The 25,453-nt window shown below is 45.0% G+C and overlaps 2 protein-coding genes across 18 annotated transcripts in view; one reads left to right on the forward strand and one right to left on the reverse strand.

Annotated features, from left to right (window-relative positions):
• The window catches only part of LOC112266101 (alpha-2-macroglobulin-like), a 35,794-nt gene extending 30,446 nt beyond the window's left edge, over positions 1-5,348 (forward strand). Inside the window, exons 13-21 of the mRNA XM_042294933.1 lie at positions 1,115-1,280; positions 1,533-1,759; positions 2,060-2,275; positions 2,480-2,598; positions 3,367-3,457; positions 3,699-3,765; positions 3,983-4,088; positions 4,499-4,544; positions 4,695-5,348. Coding sequence (XP_042150867.1) covers positions 1,115-1,280; positions 1,533-1,759; positions 2,060-2,275; positions 2,480-2,598; positions 3,367-3,457; positions 3,699-3,728 — 849 coding nt within the window. The 3' untranslated portion in view covers positions 3,729-3,765; positions 3,983-4,088; positions 4,499-4,544; positions 4,695-5,348. The remainder of the gene's footprint in view (positions 1-1,114; positions 1,281-1,532; positions 1,760-2,059; positions 2,276-2,479; positions 2,599-3,366; positions 3,458-3,698; positions 3,766-3,982; positions 4,089-4,498; positions 4,545-4,694) is intronic.
• Positions 5,301-25,453, reverse strand: part of LOC112265394 (pleckstrin homology-like domain family B member 1) — a 101,494-nt gene continuing 81,341 nt past the window's right edge. For 10 of the 17 annotated variants that reach the window (XM_042296061.1, XM_042296060.1, XM_042296059.1 and 7 more), the window contains 17 exons: positions 24,756-24,911; positions 22,843-22,953; positions 22,331-22,420; positions 21,182-21,307; positions 19,316-19,474; positions 18,801-18,941; positions 15,126-15,242; positions 14,270-14,372; positions 13,806-13,898; positions 12,822-13,116; positions 10,870-10,960; positions 10,441-10,587; positions 10,088-10,307; positions 8,576-8,661; positions 8,339-8,368; positions 7,617-7,655; positions 5,301-7,083 (listed from right to left, as the gene is read on the reverse strand). In XM_042296061.1, the coding sequence (XP_042151995.1) occupies positions 6,943-7,083; positions 7,617-7,655; positions 8,339-8,368; positions 8,576-8,661; positions 10,088-10,307; positions 10,441-10,587; positions 10,870-10,960; positions 12,822-13,116; positions 13,806-13,898; positions 14,270-14,372; positions 15,126-15,242; positions 18,801-18,941; positions 19,316-19,474; positions 21,182-21,307; positions 22,331-22,420; positions 22,843-22,953; positions 24,756-24,911 (2,145 nt within the window). In that variant the 3' untranslated portion in view covers positions 5,301-6,942. Of the gene's footprint in view, positions 7,084-7,616; positions 7,656-8,338; positions 8,369-8,575; positions 8,662-10,087; positions 10,308-10,440; positions 10,588-10,869; positions 10,961-12,821; positions 13,117-13,805; positions 13,899-14,269; positions 14,373-15,125; positions 15,243-18,800; positions 18,942-19,315; positions 19,475-20,137; positions 20,258-21,181; positions 21,308-22,330; positions 22,421-22,842; positions 22,954-24,755; positions 24,912-25,453 lie in introns of all 17 variants that reach the window. The other 7 variants (XM_042296058.1, XM_042296064.1, XM_042296065.1 and 4 more) reach the window with 7 other exon arrangements.

The raw sequence follows: 25,453 nt of genomic DNA on the forward strand, positions 1-25,453 counted from the left end.
AGAGTTACCTCTGCTGCAGAGGATATGTTCAGTAGAGTTACCAGCCTCAGAAATTGCAGCACAAATAAGGGCTTCAGAGTTAAACAGACACATCTCAATATCACATTTTCAGAGGGGAATCAGGCATTCATGGTGGAATTGTTGCAGTGAAACCACAACTAAAGGACAACATTAAGAAGAGACTTGCTTGGGCCAAGAAACATGAGCAATGGACATATGACTGGTGGAAATCTGTCCATTGGTCTGATTCCAAATTTGAAATTCTTGGTTCCAACCGCTGTGTCTTTGTGAGATGTGGAGTAGGTGAACGGATGATCTCCGCATGTGTAGTTCCCACCGTGAAGCATGGAGGAGGTGTGGGGGTCCTCTGCTGGTGACACTGTCAGTGATTTATTTAGAATTCAAGGCACACTAAACCAACATGGCTACCACAGCATTCTGCAGTGATACGCCATCCCATCTGGTTTGCGCTTAGTGGGACTATCATTTGTTTTTCAACAGGACAATGACCCAACACACCTCCAGGCTGTGTAAGCGCTATTTGACCAAGAAGGAGAGTGATGGAGTGCTGCATCAGATGACCTGGCCTCCAGAATCACATGACCTCAACCCAATTGAGATGTTTTGGGATGAGTTGGACCGCAGAGTGAAGGAAAAGCAGCCAACAAGTGCTCAGCATATGTAGGAACTCCTTCAAGACTGTTGGAAAAGCATTCCAGGTGAAGCTGGTTGAGAAAATGCTAACATTGTGCAAAGCGGTCTTCAAGACGAAGGGCGGCTACTTTAAAGAAACTCAAATATATGAAGAAAATAGTAAAAAATAAAGGAAAAACCTTTGAATGAGTAGGTGTCCAAAGATTTGACTGGTACTGTGCATGCATACACCTAATTTATTTGTATTGCTAACATTATTCAGTACTCATACCCATATTAAAGACCTGATAAAAGGTCTTGGTTGTATTAAATAGGGAACGCAGTGGAAAACCCATAGACATTTTGCAACTGCATTAGCATTTCTTATTGGTCCAGGTATTCCCTCATAGTTTCAATCAGTGTTCCTCTGTCTGGTGCCTAATGAACACAACACTGTTGTATTTGTATGTGGGTGTGTCAGGACCCCATGGTGGAGAAGAGTCTGGTGTGTCTGAAGGCAGCAGTGTCTGACAAGCTGGACAACACCTACACCACAGCCCTGATGTCCTACACATTCGCCCTGGCACAAACCCAGGATATGAGGGCCAAGCTCATCACCCACCTGGACAAGATTGCTGATACCTCAGGTATGTGTCTCGTCTCTTTGTGAAAATGTCTTTGTCTTTACCTGTCTGTCTGACTGCTGTGAAACAGTCACTGTTTGTGCCAGGGCGAATGTGTAGGACATCAGGGCTGTGGTGTAGGTGTTGTCCAGCTTGTCAGACACTGCTGCCTTCAGACACACCAGACTCTTCTCCACCATGGGGTCCTGACACACCCACATACAAATACAACAGTGTTGTGTTCATTAGGCACCAGACAGAGGAACACTGATTGAAACTATGAGGGAATACCTGGACCAATAAGAAATGCTAATTCAGTCTGGGAGAGAGCAGAGGCTTCTGGGCGGAAGACAGACTCTCTGGAGGTGGAAATGACATCCTACGTGCTGCTGGCGCTGCTCTCAGGCCCGTCCATGCCAGGCTTTGGGCTGGACTACTCCACCGCCATCGTCCGCTGGCTTGCCCAGCAGCAGAACCCCTATGGAGGTTTTGCTTCCACACAGGTACTTTTTTGGTCTGGTAGACATTAATTCACTAGCACCTCATCTGCCTGTCGCTCCTACTGTTAGTAAATGGTTAAACATTGATCACACCAAATACTTATTTTATATGAAATGTAGAATATTGGACATTTTATTTAAGCCTTACTTCATAACACATTGTATGGATTTCCTTGAATTGTTGTGATTCATTTTAGATTCTCAATGTATTTCTTTGTTATATTGATTCTCTCCATCTTTACCCAAGCTACAGTCATCCAGATTTGTTTTTGCAACAGTATCTCCCTCTTCCCCTGTCACCAGGACACAGTGGTAGCACTGCAGGCTCTGGCCATGTACGGTGCTGCCACCTTCAGTCCAGAGGGCGCCAGTACAGTCAGTGTGAGCTCAGCCGGAGGCCTGAATATGGAGTTCACTGTGAATCAGAACAACAGGCTTCTCTATCAGGAGGAACAGCTGAAGGAGGTCCCTGGGGACTACAACATCAAGGCACAGGGCAAAAGCTGTGTGTTTGTGCAGGTCAGGCTCCAGTCATTAGCCCTTTGCTGCCTCTACATGCAGTCCTGAGTGTCTGGTTTGTGTTCAGTAGGGCACACTGTTGAACAAAAACTAACGTTTCAACCCTAGAGTGTCAGCATTAATGGAAATGCCTGTGTACTGTACATTGAAATGTGGATGTTGATTTCATGCATCTCAATGGTATTGTCTCTGTTTTCTTTTCAGATCGCCATGCACTACAATATTCCCCCTCCTCCTGATTTCTCTGCTTTTAACATCTCAACAGAGACGCTGGGGAAATGCAACGGCACCAAGAAATCAATGATTGTGTCTGTGGATGTAAGGTATAGTGGTATTCCTTTTAACCTTGAAATAGCACCTGACTGATTCTGGTAGGAAGTGAACAAAGTAACTGAACCACCAGTGTGTAGATGTCAATATCTTTAAAGCTGCTATATGTAACTTTTTGGGCAACCCAACCAAATTCACATAGAAATGTGAGTTATAGATCTGTCATTCTCATCGACAGCAAGTCTAAGAAGCGGTATATCTGTTTTTATGTGTGTTATTTTTATGCTTCCCATTCTAACGTTTAGTTTTTACATCTTTTACTTTCAGTTTTGTACACCAGCTTCAAACAGCAGAATATACAATATTTGTTTTTATTGAAGATATATTTCAGAGGTTTAGATGGTACAATGATTCTCTACACCATAGAGCCCCACAATGGAGGTGTCATAATACCCAGAAAACCTAGCGGTCAAGCAGGGAAATGGTTCAGGTTGTTTTTTTAATCATTTATTTTAGAAACACTTAAACACATTTTTGGGGGATAAATACAGGCTAATATATATTGATAAGTCACCTTGTCCTAGAGAGATTTACACGGTTATCAAAACATCACACCAGGTAGAAAACGATTGGAACATTTCCCTGTTTGACCTCTAGGTTTTATGGGTATTATGACTCATACTGTGGTACTCCTTGTTTTGTCACATAAACATAAATTAGGCAAACTAGTAGAATTGTAGCAACCAGGAAATGGTGAGATTTCTGCAACTTTTTAAGGTAATACAGTATGTTACCTTCATCTGACCTGGTTTGACTGACAGGTACAATGGTCGGCGAGAGGAGACCAGCATGGTGATCATCAATGTCAAACTTCTCTCCGGCTTCGTCCTGGACAAGTCCTCCCTCAGGCCCGTGAGTCAATAAGAGAGCCATAGTTGAGGGGAACGCATATACAGTTTAATCAGGGTCAGGAGTTTTACCAGGTTGGTGAACACTCCTGGCCCTAAGTATAACCCCCTCCTGGATTAGTTAATGTATATTAATGATAATGGCGTCTGTTCTAATTGTAAGTATTGTAAATGCCAGTGGTTGTCCTTTGGACTAATCAGTTCTACTGTCTATGACAATGTTAACCTGTGTTCGGTTCTTCCAGTTGAAAAATGACCCCTGTCAAACGAGTTGATCTGGAGGAAGGACATGTCATCATCTACCTAGATGGGGTAGGAACATGAATAATGAATGTTGCGTCTAAACAGGCTGCTGTCTTTATCGGTCACATTAACCTGGTTGGATGTGGTCTCATTTGCATCCACACACTGGATTTAACTTGAACAGTAACATCAACGTAAGACCGTAGTGGATGTTTTATACAGGAACACTATATGAATCAATAACATTGAACTGCAGTGTCAAATGTATTATTTCCTTTTCTTCCAGCTTATTCAGAAGGAAACTAAGACGTACAGCCTGGCCATAGAGGAGGTTGTGCCTGTGAGGAATCTGAAACCAGCTGTGGTGAAAGTGTATGACTACTACCAGACAAGTAAGAATTCCATTTAACACGGACAGTAAAAACGTGTTCTCATGCACCGAAAACATTGTTCCCCATAGTCTATATTAGTCCTTTGAAATAGCGCACCATGAATTGAAAATAACAACATATACAGCAGTTGTTTGGATGTTGCTTTTTTTGTTGTCTATTAATGGAGACTACACGTTTCTATTAACCAGTTTCCAAACCACCCATTTCTCTCTGAAATATTTGGTGGCACTGGCATACCTGTCTGGGTTACATACATATCTCTTGTTCCCTAAAGAAGGAAACAAGACCTCCCCAGTGGGCCCATTGGTTCACCCCAGAAGTGGGAGTTTAATGATGATGTTGACTGACAGAAAGGGAAGTAGTTATCATTAGAATGGAACTGACCTCTGCATTATCTGTTCTGTTCTCAGGTGATGAAGCTGTGAGTGAATACAGCTCCCCATGTGCAGAGAGAAGGTACAAAACCTTTCTATAACCAAACCTACTCGTCTCATACTTCTGTTTGTGAAATTAGCCTAAATGACAAATGTAGATATTAATGTGTATGTTCTCTGTTTGTTTTATAGAGTAAAATCTTAGGACAAGTGATGTTTGACATTTTCACAGGTGATGAAATCAATGAAGTGTGAAAGACAGAAAGCCAATCACAAGCTGACTGGACCATGGCTCAACCAATTGCTTTCCTATCAAGGAAGTCATGTTTTTAGGTAGAGCTCATAAAACCTCTACAGTTCATGGTACCACATTGACCAACTTGTGATCTGTTTTTAACATGTGTTTAATAGATGGGCATTAGAATGTACTTTTAATTCTTTTCTTTTTTTGTAACTTTGATTTGTGCTAACACGTAACCCTAAAACGATTGTGAGATCGTTATTTCAAAAGTAATATCAGTGTTTCTACTGCGACGATGAGAATGAAATGTTTTAATTAAACCATGGCCATGTTGCTATGATTTCAAACCAGACTCACAGTAACATTTGTTTTAATAGATCTGACAATATCCTTATAATCCATACATGAAAGTGCCGTATAAAACAGTGTACCGTCAACATAACATAGTCTGAAGATGGTGTGAGAGATGTTCTACACGGTGTTGAGGGAGTGTAGACAGTTGTATGACCCTGTGAGTGTTTTAAGTATACTGAAGTGTATTCTGACCATTCTTTTGAAATGACAAAAACAAGTAAATTGCTTTTTATACAATACTGGTTGAATGATGAGTAAATTACATTTTCATACAGGCATCTTTTTTTTTTTTTATATAACACTATGATATACCTCTGGCCAATGCTGAATATTTGGTTGCACCCATTTCGGTGTGGGGAAAAAATAAACAGGAAAATATATTAAGGTCTTTTCTCACTAGTCTCTTTTCCTCTACTTGACAGTTTACAGTACTACTGTATCTCAGGCAGGTTAACCATAAATAGAAAAAGAGAACTACATTTCACAAGGCTTCTCAATAAACCTAAACACTCAGGTTTACATGTTCAAAATCACAGCATAGTCTTCTTTAAAAAGATATTCAGATGGTGATTTATAAATGTTGTGATCGTGTCGCCTGTCCGAGGCCTTTACAATGATTTGTCAAGCTACCAGATCATTTGACGTTCTATTAAAGCTGAAATGCACCCTGAGTCTGAAAACAAGCCCATATACCCTGTGCACTTGTGTAGATCTGTGTAAGCAATAGTATATGGCGACAATTCCACATTGCGTATCAGAGAGCGATATATGTAGCTACCACCTCTTTACCAATCATCTCAGATCAACACAAGAGCGTAGGATGTGGTGGGGGATGGAACTTGGAATTCAGGGGATGTTACTGTTCACATGTACTTGTGTATTGCTGCATCAAAACAGCAGTCAGACTCCCCTCTCCCTTCCCCATGCAAGTCTGTTGAATTCTGATACTGTTAACAAAGATTGTAAACCAGCACGATCAACAGTTACAGACTATGTATTACGACACATCAAGGCACAGAATGATTAGCATTATTATAATGACATGTACTGTTGTCTCATTTATGTAGTCCCTAGAGCTCCTGGTGTTGTAGGCTGGCAGTGATGGAATGGCTGCTTACGCAAGGGGTCAAGTTTTCAGGACTTGGCAAACAGACTGTGTGTGTCTTTAGGAGTAGTATAAGACGGACACAGTGGAATCTAGTTCAGTAAAGTAAGATCACAGAGATGGATCAAGATCTAGTTTCATCTGTGGAACTTAAATTAAGTATGGACTCCTGAGTTGGTGTGTTGTGTCATGGTCTTACTGATTTCAATTCGGTTTTCTCCATTTTCAATAGAATTTCTTTTAAGCATTTCTTAAATGATTACATCTTTCGCTCACTGATAAACTTAAGTAGATTTGGGCAAATGCCTTTGTTTTCTATTTGAAACATTCCATAAAAACGACCATCTGTTTGAAACCATTGTTATGTCATTTGGCAATATTCCACGTGTGTAAAAAAACAAAAAAACAAAAAAAAAACTATCAAAGACATTTACTGATACACAAAATAGGTCTCACGCAAGAGACTAACTAAAACAAGATCTCCATTTGGCAATATAGAAAGGCATTTGAGCAGAAAGTCTGACAGTTATGTCATTTGGTTATATACAGTGTGTGTGTCTCTTCCAGGGCTCCCTTTTTTAATGAGTAGAAAAACCAGTGGAGAAAAAATGTATATTGTAAAGTGAGAGACGTGAGATTTAAAAATAGATATAATGAACTTAACAAAATAAAAAGGCAATTTCCCAATATTGGGAGAGGCGCTAGAAGGAAAGGCCTGAATCTCTTGAAGTGTTCCTGCCGAAACAGTCTCCTTATGTCAACGTACGCAAGTCTCCAGTATTAGTTCATGAACTGCGTGTAGCCCTCGGCTCCGGTTACTATAACGTCCATCCATATCCTCATGGCCTCCGGGGCAGGGGCCACCATGTAGTAGAGTCTGTCATGAGTTTTCACACAGAAGGTCAACGAGGGATTGGGGCTCTGGGATTGGAGGAGAGAGAAAGGTCAAAGGTCAGTAATATGGAGCTGAAGTATAATTTAATGACTCCGATTTAGCACTCCATGTTAAGGGGTGTGAAAGTGCAGAAGCTACCCATATCCTTTTTGGGCATCATTGGAGGCTAGATCGAATGCAGAATGTGGGTGGAGAGTTTTTTTTCTACGTGCTACCCTCGGATATTGTCTCTGATTCAACTAAAATAACCAATATCATGCTCTGTCCCTATATATTTTTCCTAAATTAATTGGTCATGATGGTTAGTACAATGGGTGTGCTACAATAATCAAATATCATAAACGACAACCCAAAAACCACAGGCAAGGGTTAGTTGCTACACATTTGCCCATATAGATTTTTTTCAACTGATTGTCTTGTTGCCGGACAGTGGGGCTTCTCCTAGGACGAGTCACACGTCTGTCTTTTGGACAAGTAAAAAGAAAAGTGAGCCCTACTCTGCGCTACCACGTGTTTATCCACAACACACAGTTAATCAGGGCGTGGCTGGCACACACACCTCTCTTCGAAACTGAGGAGGCAGGAGCTCAGAAAAGTGCTGAAGGAGACAGAGTCAAAACAGGATATAAGAAATACAGCAGGACAGTACACACACACACACAAAACATGACATTCTCCACACAAACTATAAGACGCATGTGCCCATCGCACATATTTTACAGTTGCACACATGCACGTCTTAGGAGTTCATAAGCTATATACAGTGTATGAAATACAACGCTGATACACACAAACACACACCTAGATAATCCACCCTTATTTAGTCTGTTTCAATTGTATTAATTGAAGGGACAGATTCAAACACAACCAATTCCACAGAGGAGCAGACAAGTGAATTATCACTAAGGCTTGCTTTGGCAAACAACTCCAATGCAGGCACTTCAGACAAATATGAAACTAAGGGGGGAAAGGGAAAATGTGAAGATCCAGAGATGCACTGTTCTGTAATGGCTGTGTTTTTTTTGTGTATTAATCATGCATGATTACGCCCCTGGTGGGTATTCAACTGAGAGTTGCAGATAGCAATGGAATATGTAGAGCTGACACAAATCCTTATTCTACATGACAGACAATCCTATCTATTCTCCATGACACATTTCTATCTGAACATTCTGTGTAAACAAACAACCAAACCAACCAACAAACACACACACTGGGGTAAGGGGGGCAGAACAAGCAATGGGTGGGTCTGTGAGCTCACAGACAAAAAGTGATACATACATTGGCCAAATTGAGGTTGAAAAATCCTTTCTGTGAAACCAGCCAGTCAAAGCAAAAGAGTGAGAAGAGAAATGAAAGCGTAGAAGAAGCAAAATGTGTATAAAACAAAAGATCTTCAAGATAAATATTTAATCAGTACAGTGAAAGCGTAAAAAGAAAAAGTGATTAAAAGAGCATTTCATTGTGTTCTGCCTAAAGATTGTTTTCCGATTGTTGGGTAGATAACACAGAAAGTACCTTCGTGGCGATACGCAAGTGGTCGTAGTAGACCTCTTCAATGGCCTGGAAGTAGATGACTCCTTTCAGTTTGGTCTCGTGCTTGTCTGTAGAGGAGATAAACATCACATTATTATTTTCGATTCCTACAGTACAGTTTCCTTGATGACAGAGGGAAAGACAGTCATGGAATATATGTAGATACGGACAATCCTTTTCATTGTTTATCACAATTCTATTCTTGAGCTCCTACAGTATTTCCTAAGCCAGTGTCATAAAAGGAACATACTGTATCATCATGTCCATTTGAAGAATATTTCAGCCAAAAAAGCTCCTAGAAATATATGTATGTTTCAAGTAATGTTTTTGTAGAGAACACGGCTTCCTTTTTGTTTTAAATAGGTTGCAGTGTCTGACTACTATTGTATTTTAGACTTGGGGCTCTATTCAATCCTCCTCGCAGAAATTCAGCTTTACAGCGTGATTGGAATTTAAAGGCAATACCCCCCCCCTTTGCCAGCAGCATACCACCCTGCATACCACTACTGGCTTGCTTCTGAAGCTAAGCAGGGTTGGTCCTGGTCAGACCAGATGCTGCTGGAAGTGGTGTTGGAGGGCCAGTAGGAGGCACTCTTTCCTCTGGTCTAAAAAATATCCCAATGCCCCTGTGTCGGGTGCCGTCTTTCGGATGGGATGTTAAACGGGTGTCCTGACTCTCTGAGGTCGTTAAAGATCCTATGGCACTTATCGTAAGAGTAGGGGTGTTAACCCCGGTGTCCTGGCTAAATTCCCAATCTGGCCATCAAACCATCACGGTCACCTAATAATCCCCAGTTTACAATTGGCTCATTCATCCCCCTCCACTCCCCTGTAACTATTCCCCAGGTCGTTGCTGCAAATGAGAACGTGTTCTCAGTCAACTTACCTGGTAAAATAACGGATAAATAAATAAAATAGCGGAGACTGCATTCACAGTAAACGCTGCATGTTGACTCAATCGGAAGTTACTTTTAATCTATATTGCGGAATCTGTAACGCTTGAACAGAGCCCCTGATTTCTACATTCTTACACCCTTATGGTACAATATTGCAGATTATTTCATCAACCACTGCAAAAACATAAGAGGGACCGGGGGTAACTTTATGCCCATTTTTACCTTCAGGCATAAACTGATCCCTGCTACATAAAAATAATAATAAAAGCATCATTTTCTAGGAAAGTAGTTGCAATTTTATATAAAGTAATTATTTCATAATTAGCAGTTTATCATTCAAATCACCAAGCATTTGCATATTACTGTATCTAAAGCCTGCTACCAAACTGCTAACCACAAATGTGCATTACCCTTGTGTATCCTAATGTTCATCTCCACTGACTTCATTTACACCACCTTTCACAAATACGGTCTACATTAAGGTCAAGGGGTATCAATATGCCATGTACTGTATCTCCCATTGGCTCGATCAGAGCAATAAGAGGACACAAATATGTCTGTATATAAACATGGATATAAATGGCAGCATTTTCCTTACCAACGTAATAGGAGAAGGTCCTTTTGAGGCGGTCGAAGACAAACCAGCGTTTCTTCCACGACTTGATCTTGCCGCCCATCTTGACCAGGTAACCCTTGCACATCTTCTCTGTGAGGATCACGTGGTGAGAGGTCTCCACGTTGTGGCCGGATGACTCGATGTGGGAGCGCAGGTCAAACTCCTCCTTGCGGATGGGCAGGTAACGAGTCATAGGACGGGCCTGAGGAAAGAAGGAAACAGATGTGTAACCAGTCTTTCTGTACGACTAACAGAGGGTCAGAGAGACAGATCTCAAACTGCATATTCTTTTTGATTGGATTTTGTAGGTTGTTGTTGTCGGGCCTGAGGCTCACCTGGGAGAAGTTCTTGCTTCTCATCTTCACCTCCTTGTCCACCAGCTGCTGCCTGTGCACCGTCTCCTCCTGCAGCCTCTTCTCAGCCTCCTCGCGCCGCCTCCTCTCCTCCTCCAGCATCTGCCTACGGGCATGGCTCTCACGCTCCTGGAGAGAAGGACGGAGGTGGAGCGAAGATCATGAACATAAAGCCCTTTTTACATCAGCAGTTGTCACAAAGTGCTTCACAGATACCCAGCCTAAAACCTCAAAGAGAAAGCAATGCAGAGGCAGAAGAGTGGCTAGGAAAAACTCCCTAGAAGGCAGGGACCTGGGAAGAAACCAGGCTCGGAGGGGTGGCCAGTCCTCTTCTGGCTGTAAACACTGAAGTAAGACGTTAGTATGGGATCTGATAGGAAGCTAGACATGGTGTGTGAGGTGGTGTCTTACTCTGGATTCTATGAGCCTGGCCTTCTCTAGGTGGGCTTCTTTCAGCATCTTCTCCATCTCCTCGATCTTCAGCGCGTCCATCCCACTGGCACTGCAAACCGGACAGTCAGAGTTACATCTCAACTACCAATGACATCCATCATTCAATATATTTATGGGTTACAGTTTATTAATACTTTTAAGTCCTAAAACTGTGGCCCGTCATGGAAAACCACGCCCAAAATGGCTAAAGATCGGCAAGCTTCTTACATAGGAACGAAGAGGATTACGTAAGTAAGTAAGTCCTAAAAACACCTGTCATCATTGGTCATAAAAACAGTAACTTACTATGTGGACACTAACTAACACAAACAGTTATTAACTATCCCAGACAGTTATAAAATGTGTCATGACATGTCTATAACTGTTTAGAGGTCCAATACACTGGAAATGTCCCGTACAGCCAGGTGGTACCTAGCGGACAGTGAGTGCAAGGTTGTGTTCATTAAGGCATGAGAAGGTCAACATTCTAAAACACTTTGCAACAGAAGACAAATGACTGTTTCTCATTGGACATGTCCAGATAGTAGCCTTCCCTCTTTGGACAGTTTTTCTCTCTCAATTTCCTGCCCACTGAACACAACCCTAATGAGTGCTTGGGCCTGATAAGTACATGAAATCTTTGATTACCTGTTTAAAGTGGAGAAACAGCTGTGCTTTCACCAGATCCAAAAGGGGATGGTCACGTCTGCCTAATCTGTGTGACCACACACACACCCTACCTTTCAGACCAACTGGCTCAAGGAAACCCCTCTATCTGTGCAGAGTGTCTTTCACTAGTCTTAAAAGACTATATTTAACTACTCTTTTGACTATATTTCAGCCGGTGATAACTCATGCACGACAACAAACCAACAAACTTGACGAGTTCTGTACAGACTGGGAGTGCCTTTCACTGTCACAAAGATGACCTGTTCACATTTGAATTCTAAGTTGTAGAATGTTCGAACTGGATTTAGAGAAATATAGATTTTTCACACTATCGTGCCGACTGAAACCCAACTGTGCTGGCTCGGATACTTTACACACCGTCCTTTTCGGCATTGTTCCAGCACACCATCTCAGGACAGACAGCCTGGTTAGGTTCCAGTACACCATCTCAGGACAGACAACCTGGTTTGGTTCCAGCACACCATCTCAGGACAGACAACCTGGTTTGGTTCCAGCACACCATCTCAGGACAGACAACCTGGTTTGGTTCCAGCACACCATCTCAGGACAGACAACCTGGTTAGGTTCCAGCACACCATCTCAGGACAGACAACCTGGTTTGGTTCCAGCACACCATCTCAGGACAGACAACCTGGTTTGGTTCCAGCACACCATCTCAGGACAGACAACCTGGTTTGGTTCCAGCACACCATCTCAGGACAGACAACCTGGTTTGGTTCCAGCACACCATCGCAGGACAGACAACCTGGTTTGGTTCCAGCACACCATCTCAGGACAGACAACCTGGTTAGGTTCCAGCACACCATCTCAGGACAGACAACCTGGTTTGGTTCCAGCACACCATCTCAGGACAGACAACCTGGTTTGGTTCCAGCACACCATCTCAGGACAGACAACCTGGTTAGGTTCCAGCACACCATCTCAGGACAGACAACCTGGTTTGTTTCGGCTCAGTAGCGTACATTAAATATCCACCAGAATACTGACAACAGCTGAGCACACACATAGGATTCTTTTGTCACTGTTAGACAGACAATAATGAATAATGAGCTGATACAAGACACAGCTTTACACCTGTGGTTACTTATCGGAGATTCCTTGGCATAAGTTAGTCAGTATTTGTGTGTACTTTGTGTATCATGTAAGGCTGAGTGTTCCTCGCTCTGACCTGGACATGTCGGTGAAGTGTGTGTGTGTGTTCGAGGATATGCGTGCGGGGTGTGTGTGTACGTTTCTCTGACCTGGACATGTTGTCGGGGGAGCAGGCTGAGTTGTTGCCGGTGGAGACGCTGGTGTCCATGCTGTCAGAGCTTTCCAGACTCAGTGTGTCGTATGGCTGCTCGCCAGCCGGTGGCGGCTGGTGGTGCAGGATGGAGTGGTGCACCATGGGAGGGCCTTGGGCATGGGAAGGGGCATACTGGGTGTTGAGGTGGGTCTGAGAGCCGTGGAGCGCATCCCACTGGCACTGGGCCTCCACTGCAGCTCGCTGCTTCAGCTCAGCCAATCGACGCCGCTGCTCCTCGATCACCTGGTGGCCTGGGGGTGGAGGGAGAGGGAGGAAGTAGGAGGTCACAGCTGATCTGGGGGGTGGTTTCATCACGTCCAGGGATACCCCATTATGTCCCATGATGACAGTTCCAGGATGCATGGTAACACCCTCAGCATGCAGACATACATACTCACCCACTAACCAACTCAAACACACTCACATCCACTTGCCAAGAAAAAGGTCCTGATGATCAGCGTCACCCGGCTATGAAGAGAGAATACCTAAAGATTGCCTGTGAGTCCATGTAATGTAGATACCACAGGTCAGCGACAGATGAAACCAGGCCCCACACATACATCAAACATACATGTATAGTATGTGCTCGGTATTATCAAAAGCCCAAGCACTATTCAACCGGCAACACGTTTCCTCATCACCAAAGCCTCCTACGTACATTAGCAGCAGAAATACTAATGCAAAATTATCCAGTAACCCAAGGAAGTCACCTTCAAGTTCAAACCCATGCTCGCTATCCATCATATAGGTGACAGATACCTCTTTTAAAAACAGGCGCAAAGTTAAAGAGGAACAACGGTGGCCCGACAGATGAAGAGCACTGCTTCTACCAAATGCATGCATTGTTGATTCTCAGCAGGGGATGGAGAAGAAGAAAGATGGAGAGTTTATATGAGACGAACATCAGACTTTTAGGAAATTAACATGAGACCAAACCCACTCCCAGGCTCAGAGGTCTGTCTGTCTATCTGTCGGTCTGTGGGATTGTCCATGGTAGAGCAGGGAGACTCAGGCGTGGAAGGCAAGGAGGACTCTGTGACATGGAGAGTGGAGGACAGTAATGGAGAGAGGGATGGTTGGATGGAGGGACGGAAGGACAGGGTGACAGACAGGAGGACAACATGGTGGTTAAATCCGAGCTAGAGGAGGGACGCGTGGGAGGGGTCGTAACCGTGGAAGCAGAGACTGGGTGAGGGGGAAGTGGGGTGATGAAGACAGGGACGGGGTGTGGTTTCTCTGAAGCATGACAGGAAATCTTGAAAATGACAGACAAATCTTGGAGAGGACCATCTTAAACACATTCTAACTATATTTATTCCATGTTGATGTTTACTGCTGAAACTCTCACCTCAGACCAGAACATGGGACAGAGTGGCCTGGTGAAAACCCCCAAAAGGTGGTTACCTTTCTGCTGTAAGGCTAGCACTCTCTTGGTCTCTATGTCCTGCATGGTGGCAGCCAAGTTCCGTGGCAAACTGCCGGTACTGTTGGGAACCATCAGTGGGCTCTAGAAGGACACAAAAGGAGGAGAGTGATTGATTGATTAAATTAATTCAATTCAATTAACAATGAAAAACATATACAGCAACATATCAATGCAATGGAAGTACACAAGTGACAAGCCATCAAGGTTTCCACCAAAATATTGATTTCCAATGTGGTTGTCATTGACTGGCAGGCAAGGCCAAGAGCCAATAAGATATCCAGTGAATGGGACAGTATATAAACCATCATATGCTATGCATTTAAACTCTCGGTCTTGTGAGCAATGTCATCTAATACTATCATGTAACACACAACACATAACAACCTGCCGTTGTTTACCAGTATGTAACCATATGCTAGGTCAAATCAATCACTAGGTGACCTGAGCAGGATACATGTACTACATTCAGATTGATTGTGTATAAAGGGCATTATGTATTTTAGTCGTCCTCATAGAAACTTAACACAAACTATTATGATGAAGCTAGCTAGATTGCAAGTTTACAGCAAATGGCTGCCTCAGAAGAGATCTGCACGAGCTACAAAATCCAGCCACAAACGTGACCTCCCTCCTACACCAGTACCTTCTATTTAGTATTTTCATTTGGTTGTAGGCTTGTGTAGGCTGCAATTCGGCTTTTAGCTGCAAATGTGTGCTATTCAAATGAACCTTACATAAACCTCACATTATAATAATAGTTGATTACTACATGATCCGCTGAGGAGCCTACTACTAGCCAACCAATAGAGATGGAGCGGAGGTGGCGAGGTTTACCTTGGAGGTTGTGTTGCGTCCCAGTGTGGCAGCTCCACACTGCAGATGGGATCCGGAGCCTGCTTTGGGTTGATGTACCGTCTGTCCAGCATCACTGTCCAGCTTGGAGCGGAACACCTGGGAGGAGTGAAGATGGACCAGGATCAGCTATCAAACACAGTAAACTAATTGTTCGAGGTTACCCCGCACATAGTAAAACATGTATTACATTAAATGGAATGAGGAATATAAACTGTGATGCTTAGTCAAAACTAGTCTGGTGGGAGATGCTATGAGAAGTAGAGTAGGGTACAAATACAAAAACTGTTGGCTTTTTTAGAGTTTCAAAGGAATTTCAATTCAACCAACATATTGACATTGATTGATATCTTTGAAATGTTAAAGCAGCCTACTTTTGGTGAGTGTACTTTAAATCACTACAGCTACTACTGAGATATCAGCACCAACAACATGGCAGCACCAACAACATGTCACGACTTCCGCCAGAGTCGGTCCCTCTTCTTGTTGGGGTGGCGTTCGACGGTCAACGTCACCGGCATTCTAGCCATCGCCGATCCACTTTTCATTTTCCATTTGTTTTGTCTTTGTTTTCTACACACCTGGTTTCAATTCCGCCATTACATGTTCATGATTTAACCCTTGTGGTACCGGTATTGTTCCTGCACCATAGTATTGTGTTTATATTGGTGTTATCTTGTATTAAATACCTTGTCCACATATCTCAGCTCTCCTGCGCCTGACTCCTTTCATCAGTTACCCACAGCCTTGACAGAAACACGCACCCACTCGGAATGGAGTCAGCAGGAGCAGTTGCCCCTGCAGTAGGGGTTGAGGAGCGAGTCCAGCAGCACGCTGCCATGCTACAGCATCTCGGCAGCACCATAGATCGCATTCTACAAACCACAGAGCGCTGGGAGAGAAGAGTTCCTCCGCATCTCCACCAGCACCACCAATCTCACCATCACTCACCCCTCCTTCACCCGGGCCCAGTGGGATTCGGCTCTCCCTCCCGACAAAGTATGATGGAACGGCAGCGGGTTGTCAGGGGGTTCTTGCTCAAGCTAGAGCTCTACCTGGCAAACGTCCACCCGGCTCCTTTGGGCCGTGAGAGTGTGGCCGCCCTCGTCTCCTGCCTCTCAGGGAAAGCCCTGGAGTGGGCCAACGCCGTATGGGGGGAAGAAGCGGTGTTGGACCACTTCGAGGATTTCACCCGCCGCTTCCGGGCAGTCTTTTACCACCCGCCTGAGGGTAGAGCAGCGGGAGAACGTCTAGTCCACCTGAGGCAGGGGACGAGGAGAGCACAGGTGTTTGCGTTGGAAATCCAGACCCTGGCTGCGGGCGTGGGATGGAACGACAGGGCCCTGATCGATCACTACCGGTGCCGTCTGTGTGAGGACATCCGTCGGGAGTTGGCCTGCAGGGACACAACTCTTACTTTCGACCAGCTGGTGGACCTGTCCATCCGGCTGGATAACCTTCTGGCTACCCGCAGACGTCCAGATCGGGGTCTGTTGGTTCCATCCCCAAGCACCACCGCTCCGACGCCCATGGAGCTGGGAGGTGCTGCACTTAGGCGACCGGAGGAGGGGCCGTTCCATGCACTATCTGTGGCCGCAGAAGGCACACTGCCGGTCAGTGCTGGGGAGGTTCCTCTGGGAGTCGAGGCAGCAGGCAGGGCACTCTCGTGTCACCCCAGGTGAGTCGGCACCAGGCTCACCCAGTTTTCCTCGCATTCCCAGCATAAGGCGCTTGTAAATTCAATTTTTTATTGACAGATCATTTGCCCATAGTTTAGGGATCCCCATTTTTCCTGTGGATATGCCCTTCCCTGTGCACGCCCTAGATAGTCGACCATTAGGGTCAGGGCTATTTAGGGAGGCCACCGCTCCCCTGGGCATGGTTACGCAGGAGGGTCACAAGGAGAGAATCAGTCTCTTCCTTATTGATTCTCCTGCGTTTCCCGTGGTGCTGGGCCTACCCTGGTTGGCCTGTCATGACCCCACTATTTCGTGGCAACAGAGGGCTCTCACGGGGTGATCACAAAAGTGCTCGGCGAGGTGTTTAGGGGTTTCCGTCAATGCTACTACGGTGGAAAGTCCAGCCCAGGTCTCCACCGTGCGCATCCCCTCTGAATATGCCGATTTGGCCCTCGCCTTCTGTAAAAAGAAGGCTACTCAATTACCGCAAGAGGGGGTAGTGTGCAGGGTAGTGTGCAGACCTCACTACCCTCTGGATAGCCTTACGGTTGCGCACTATGTCTCCGGTGCGTCTGCACAGCCCAGTGCGTCCTGTGCCTGCGCCCCGCATCTGCAGGGCGAAAATAACCATCCAGCCAGGACGGGTTGTGCAGGCTCTACGCTCAAGACCTCCAGTGCGCCTCCACGGCCTAGTGTATCCGGTGCCTCTGCCTAGGACAGGGCCTCCTGTATGTCTCTCCAGCCTGGTGAGCCCTGTGGCAGCTCAACGTACCAGGCTGCCCATACGTCTCCTCCCTCCAGTGATGATCCATGGCACGAAGCCTCCATTGATGATCCATGGCAAGAAGCCCCAGTGATGATCCAAGGCACGAAGTCTCCAGTGATGATCCATGGCACGACTTCCTCCAGTCCGGAGCCTCCAGAGATGGCCTCCAGTCTGTGGCCCGCAACGCGGGTGCCCAGTCTGGGACCCGCAACGAGGGTGCCTAGTCCGGGGTCCGCAGCGAGGGTGCCCAGTCCGGGGCCCGCAGCGAGGGTGCCCAGTCCGGGGCCCGCAGCGAGGGTGCCCAGTCCGGGGCCCGCAGCGAGGGTGCCCAGTCCGGGGCCCGCAGCGAGGGTGCCCAGTCCGGGGCCTGCAGCGAGGGTGCCCAGTTCTGGGCCAGCAACGAGGGTGCCCAGTCTGGGGCCAGCAACGAGGGTGCCCAGTCCGGGGCCCGCTATGAGGGTCCCCAGTCCTGGGCCCGCAACGAGGGACCCCAGTCCGGGGTCGGCGATGAGGGTCCCCGCACCAGAGGTGCCACCAAAGTGGGGTGAGCCAGTGGTGGAGCGGGGTCTGCGTCCTGAACCTGAGCCGCCACCGTGGATAGATGCCCACCCAGACCCTCCCCTATAGGTTTAGGTTTTGCGGCCGGAGTCCGCACCTTTGGGGGTACTGTCATGCCCTGACCTTAGAGATCCTATTTATGTCTCTATTTTTGGTTTGGTCAGGGTGTGAGTTGGGGTGGGTATTCTATACTCTATTATTTGTATTTCTATGTTTTGGCAGGGTAGGGTTCTCAATCAGGGACAGCTGTCTATCGTTGTCTCTGATTGAGAACAATACTTAGGTAGCCCTTTTTCCACCTGTCTTTGTGGGAAGTTGACTTTGTTTAGGGCACAAAGCCTTTGAGCTTCACGGTTTGTTTTTGTAGTGTTTTTTTTTCTGCGTCTCTTTTCAAATAAAGAGAAAATGTACGCTCACCACGCTGCACCTTGGTCCTCTCCTTTCAACAGCCGTGACAGGAAAACTAAATGCATGAGTGGCAGCAAGCCCAGGCAGGCCATTGATGAACAATTAGCTCAATCAACAAAGCACACTGCACTTGAAAAGGCATTTTCATCGGAAGTGAGAACATGAAGACAGAACAGAAACAATGGAAGAGTAAAACATGGTGAGGAATAGAAAAGAGGAGGAGAAGGCAGCACCTCTGAGAATTACCTGCATAGGCCTGCGAGGGGAGAGAGATTTAGCTGGGAGAGGGGGGCAGAGATGGCTGCTCACCCCAGCAGCCATCACCTCCTGGTACCACTGCTCTAAATCGAGAGTGGGGATTTGAGGCCTACTGCGCTCAGGCTGGTACTGGAGGGCCGCAGTGAAGAGTCCACAGTAAGAGAGGCAAATGACAGGATGGACAGCAGAGAGGCAAAGGACAGGATGGACAGAGCAAGGGAGTGGAGGAGGAAGAGAAATAAGAAAACAAAGCATTAATGAGCAAATAAGAGGATCTGGTAGTTTTCTAAATGTTATGTTTTTTTATGTTAATTCTCATCTTCTTAAAACATCAGCAAATGCTGACAAATAGGTCTCTCAACAGAAAAAACCTGTTGAAATGAATGTCATTTCAACTAGCTTTGTCCACTGGGGTAGAGGAGTCATTTGGGCATCTTCACAGAAACGAGAGGTGGAGGAGAGATGGGTGAGAAGGAATAGAGAGAGAGAGACCAGACACACACCTCAACAGAGAGAGAGAGGGAGGAACCGTGAGGAACGGAGAGGCAGGAGAAGGCAGGGTCTCCCGCTCCTGACTGGAGGGGCCGGAGAGGAGAGGTAGGGGAGGACTCGACCTTCGGCATCCCAAAGATCTGAGTTAACTGGCCCACAGTCAAATACTCCTTTCATTCAGGGAGCCACATATAAACAGGCAGACAGGATGTCAAAGGGCAAACAGGGAAAGATAGAGAAACACAGGCAGAGAAGGACACACGTCAACAGGGAGGAAAACAGAAGCTACAAGGACAGCATGTGAAATACATGTGAGTAAACCTGACTCTCATATGGATAGTCTTTCAATAATATCAACCCATTGTACCATCCAGACCTGGGTCAAATACATACAGTATGTCAAATACTTGAGCTGTGCTTGATTCAGTTTGCCTGGTACAATGGAACCAATGAAACAGTTCCAAAAGTGCAAGCTCCAAGCTAAATCAAGCTCACCTAAAATATACTGGCAAGTATTTGAATGTATATGACATATGTACAGCATTTCATCCAGGTCTGGTACCATTATCCTCAAAATTCTCATTCTCAAATCAGTAATGCAGAGGTTAGTTGAGCTGATTATAACAAGGACAGGGCCATCTAGCAGAAAGCCAATACACCAGTATGTAAGTACAGTAAGCTACCTACAAGAGGACAGCTAGAGAGAAGAGCAACAGCTAAAGAATGAAAAGATGGGGTGATAAGGAGAGAATAGAGTGAGACAGAGACAGGGAGAGAGAGAGAGAGAGGTAGGAAGTGATGGAGAGAGTGATAGAAAGAGAGAGCAGTGGTACCTCGCAGGGGACAGCTGTGTCTAGGATGAGCGAGAGGCCGTGCTGAGCAGTGGTGGTGAGTTGGGTGTCATGGCAATCTCTCCCATACATCCTATAGACATCCGAGAGCTTCATGTACTCCTGAGAGCCAACGCAACGCAAACCAAACAGGACAAGAGGCCATGAGCTCACTCCATGACACGTCCTTTTCATAATATGCATACTCATACACACACGGATGTGCACCCATTTCACACACAGGCATAAAATATATGTACACTTTACAACCACCTAAGACTGCTGCTTTATCTTGTGTTTTTAAAACATAAAACACATATATGTGAAAAACTACATGAACGGAATACATAAGGAGCACAGCATCTCTCTACCCTGTAATTTCCCACAATTCCCCAAGCCTCACATCGGGCTGGAGAACTGCAAACACGCTGCGAAAGAATAGAATAACAGTGACGTCAACAAGCTCTCGCCATCTTCAAAGGATAGCAAAACGCTAATTGAGAGAAGTGTACTACACAAACCAAACAGAATAGTACACTTCAATGAGAGACAAAGCACCATGCATGTGAGCCTCTGGCTAAACTGTCACACAAACACAGCATCCTCACACCCCAGTTGTAGCATGAGTTGTTTATGCTTTTGCCCATTCTAAAAGTTGAAGAGACACATCAATTGAAATGGCAACAGTTAATCCAGCAGACCAAGTATTTCATAAAGACAAACAATGACGACATTCAAATCAGTACTGTATTTCAAGGGCCTCACAGGATAACCAAATGTGTTTTTAAGCTACATATGGGGGCGGGGTGAAATTTGCTGGGAGTCATTGGGGGTAACAAGACATAACTCACGCAGACCTCTTAAAGGCCCACTCCTTAATTAAAAAACAACGATAAAATGGCAACCTCGCACCTTGGTTTCCTATAAAGCTGTAAATATCACAGAGTGGGCCTTTAAGTGTTGGACGAAGACACACTGTGCATAGGGGGGTTACAGTGAGTGAGCTCAGGTGTCATGCAGGAACAGTTACACTGACAGTCTGGTTACCTCTGTCGGGCTGCCCCCTGGGTATAACTGAAAGGAGGAGCTTAAAAAGAAAGCAGCGGGTCGGCAGAGAGGATGCTGGGAGTGGGAGTCCTTTAACAGGTCAATCTCGCTGATATGGAGCACTTCCTGTTTCAACAGGGACAGTCAGGGACACTGGTCTCAGCTCCAGTTGCTGTAGTGTACAATTACTGTTTATGTCCCTCTAAACTACACAAGTGTCAATACAGTATTGGGGTAAAAACTGTCAATCACAAAAGGGTCAAACATAGGTGTTACTGCACATTGAGTGCCCTTGTATGGGTTATATTCAGTTTAATAGGTCTAGTTTACAGTGGTCTAAATGATTATCATTGTTGAATATCCAATTCAACAATGAAACTGATAGCCATCTCATGTGATGAACGTGGTCTAAATGCATAAGAATGCAGGTTGATAGGATATGTTAGAATTGGACGAGAGTTTAGCACCAGACTAATCGGTTCATGTTTTCAGACTAAACCACACAGCCCACGGATTCAGTATCTCGCTGGCCTGAGTTGAGATATGTACAATCCATCATAAAAGTGCAGATGTTTCCAATCCCCCAAAAATATTAATTATCAGATCAAACCGGTCTTACTGATGTGATCAGCTGCATCTAACTATCTGAACACAATGTAAATAAGGCCATACTTCACAAGCGGACACCACATCGTGTTAAACACAGTAAATAAATGGTTACTCTGGCACGCCAGTGGTAGAACAAGCACACACTAGACCTACACCGCATGTAAAAACAGAGAGAGAGATACCAAGTTCTATTCACCAGTCAAACATTCTACCATCTCAACTATGAAAACCATCAAATTCCCCTTAAAGCCACAGTCTAATTGTGTAACTTGAAATAATTCATTGAGAACAACAGATGTATCATAGAAAACCAGTATCCTAAGCCTACTATTTGCATATGAAAATGTAATGGAGGCCATTTGCTCCATTGTTAACATCTTTAGTGGTGGTCTTTGTTAGTCTTTGCCAGTATACACAAATTAAGGAGTGTGGCTTTAGACAAGTGAGCAGAGCGGAGGTCCGTTTATATATCTGCGTAATGGTAGATAACTGTCCTTGGCGGTGTGACCCCTGAAAGACCGTAAGATAAACCCCCCTCACCTCTTTCATGGTGCTGGAACTCTTAGGGAAAGTCCTTCCTCCAGTAAGGCTGAGGTACCTCTTCTCCAGGGCCGATAGTCTCTCTTTCTCCTAGAACACAGAGACACCAGAACACATAAGTATCGGACTCTGTCCTGATTATGGATTGCCATAGTTTCTTCACCAAATTAAAAAATGTTCCACTTGCAGAAAAGCTGGGGACAAGGCAGCACATACGCCGAGATTGAAAGTGAAATGTCGACAAATGGGAAAAACGCCAACAAGCTCTTAGTTAATAGACTTAATCCGAAGCGGCTGGCATGGCACAATGCCCTTCATTTGGTGATGACTTTGTGTGCAATTCTCACATTGTCAAGCAAGACCAGAGTGATAATGATTAGATTCTAATTATATTCATTTTCAAAGTGGTTCCATGGGAATCACCAGTCCATTTACAAAAAACAGAGTAATAACCAACCAATGTATGATTGTAGTGGCTGCTGGGCCAGATATAGACTGTATTATAATGTTACCTTATGGAGCATCTGCAGGGTAAGGTTCCTGTCCTTAGCCAGCTTGTCACACTCCTGAGACGCCTGCTGTCCCAGCTGACTGGCCTGGCCTTCCAGAGCTGCCACCTTGTCCTGGAAGAAAACATGTTTAAAGAGTTATTGATGAATTAAAGGGGTACTCAACAAGATAACTTTAAATTGAGAAAATATACACTACCATTCAAAAGTTTGGGTTCACTTAGAAATCTCCTTGTTTTTGTCCATTAAAATAACATCAAATTTATCAGAAATACAGTGTAGACATTGTTAATGTTGTAAATGTCTATTGTAGCTGGAAACTGCACATTTTTTATGGAATATCTACATAGGCGTACAGAGGCCCATTATCAGCAACCATCACTCCTGTGATCCAATGGCACATTGTGCTAGCTAATCCAAGTTGATCATTTCAAAAGGCCAATTGATCATTAGAAAACCCTTTTGCAATTATGTTAGCACAGCTGAAAACTGTTGTTCTGATTAAAGAAGCAATACAAACTGGCCTTCTTTAGACTAGTTGAGTATCTGGAGCGTCAGCATTTGTGGGTTCGATTACAGGCTCAAAATGGCCAGAAACAAAGAACTTTCTTCTGAAACTCATCAGTCTATTCTTGTTCTGAGAAATGAAGGATATTCCATGCGAGAAATTGCCAAGAAACTGAAGATCTCGTACAACGATGTGTACTACTCCCTTCACAGAACAGCTCAAACTGTCTCTAACCAGAATAGAAAAAGGAGTGGGAGGCCCCGGTGCACAACTGAGCAAGAGGACAAGTACATTAGATTGTCTAGTTTGAGAAACAGACGCCTCACAAGTCCTCAACTGGCAGCTTAATTAAATAGTACACGCAAAACATCAGTTTCAATGTCAACAGAGAAGAGGCGACTCCGAGTTGCAAAGAAAAAGCCATATCTCAGACTGGCCAATAAAAATAAAATATTAAGATGGGCAAAAGAATGCAGACACTGAACAGAGGAAGATTGTAAAAAAGTGTTATGGACAGACAAATCTAAGTTTGAGGTGTTCGGATCACAAAGAAGAACATTTGTGAGATAGAAAAAATGAAAAGATGCTGGAGGAGTGACTCCATCTGTCAAGCATGGTGGAGGCAATGTGATGGTCTGGGGGTGCTTTGGTGGTGGTGAAGTGGGAGATTTGTACAGGGTAAAAGGGATCTTGAAGAAGGAAGGCTATCACTCCGTTTTGCAATTCCATGCCATACTGTGGATGGCGCTTAATTGGAGCCAATTTCCTCCTACAAGACAATGACCCAAAGCACAGCTCAAAACTATGCAATAACTATTTAGGGAAGAAGCAGTCAGCTGGTATACTGTCTGTAACGGAGTGGCCAGCACAGTCACTGGATCTCAACCCTATTGAGCTGTTGTGGGAGCAGCTTGACCGTAAGAGGTGCCCATCAAGCCAATCCAACTTGTGGGAGGTGCTTCAGGAAGCATGGGGTGAAATCAATTCAGATTACCTCAACAAATTGACAACTAGAATGCCAAAGATCTGTAAATGGAGGATTCTTTGACAAAAAAAAGTGTATAACCTTGTCAACATCTTGACTATATTTTCTATTCATTTTGCAACCCATTTCATGTATGTTTTCATGGAAAACAAGGATATTTCTAAGTGAGCCCAAACGTTTGAATGGGAGTGTACACTACACTCAAAACAAAGCAGTGATCATGTATCATGTCTTTGTCAGGTATCCCCACCAACACCATTCTTGATGTGAATAATCATACTATTTACACTCAACCTGTAAAGGCATTTGGCCATCATCAGAAATGAGCTAGTTTCTCTGACAGACATTCATATTCACAGCTCCAGATATGATGAAGGGGATGCCAGAATTGATAGGAGCAGCCATTGTGGTCCAGTCCATTACCTTCCTCTTGGCCATGCTGGTGTGGTACTCGGCCCTCTCCTGCAGCAGCTGCTGGCTGATGGTCTCCCTCTCCTCCTCCAGGCTACTTTCCCTCTCCAGCTGCTGGAACTCCAGGTCCTCAAACTGTTTTGTCTCCGACTCCAGGGTCTCGCCCTCCTGTTGAACCCCACACAGAGCCCATCACAATGGGTCACAACCACACCAGGCCTCAGCCTCCTCTAATATACAGTTTTCACACTGCTGAGCCGAGCCGAGCTGTATTTGGCCTGCCTGTTCATGCATTCATCATAGAAAGCACAATGTGTTTAGAAAATACCTGAGCCAGCAGAGTCTGGTGTGGGTTGGCACGATAGTGTGAAAAGGGTTCTAAAGTACCAACAACTACCAACCCCAAGAGACAGACAGCCCCACCACACCCCACAAGGTCACCACAGGGTCAGGCCAACCCCCTCCGCCCCCTTGACACTCTCCAATGACCATGCTTCTCAGCCATGGCGGTCAAGGCCCAAGCCAAGCCAGCACAACCAGGGGTGATAGGCCACGGAATGAATGTGCTTCAAGTCCAGAGTAAACTGCATGGAGGTTCTAACTAACGATTGGTGGAGTTCTGTTTAACACTATGACTACGTTGATCATGCTTTGATAGATTTGAATATTATGTTATTTGGGTTAACTTTGCCATTAGACTCTCTCTTCAT

This window comes from Oncorhynchus tshawytscha, linkage group LG13 (genome assembly GCF_018296145.1).
Source record: "Oncorhynchus tshawytscha isolate Ot180627B linkage group LG13, Otsh_v2.0, whole genome shotgun sequence".
NCBI classification, from domain to species: domain Eukaryota; kingdom Metazoa; phylum Chordata; class Actinopteri; order Salmoniformes; family Salmonidae; genus Oncorhynchus; species Oncorhynchus tshawytscha.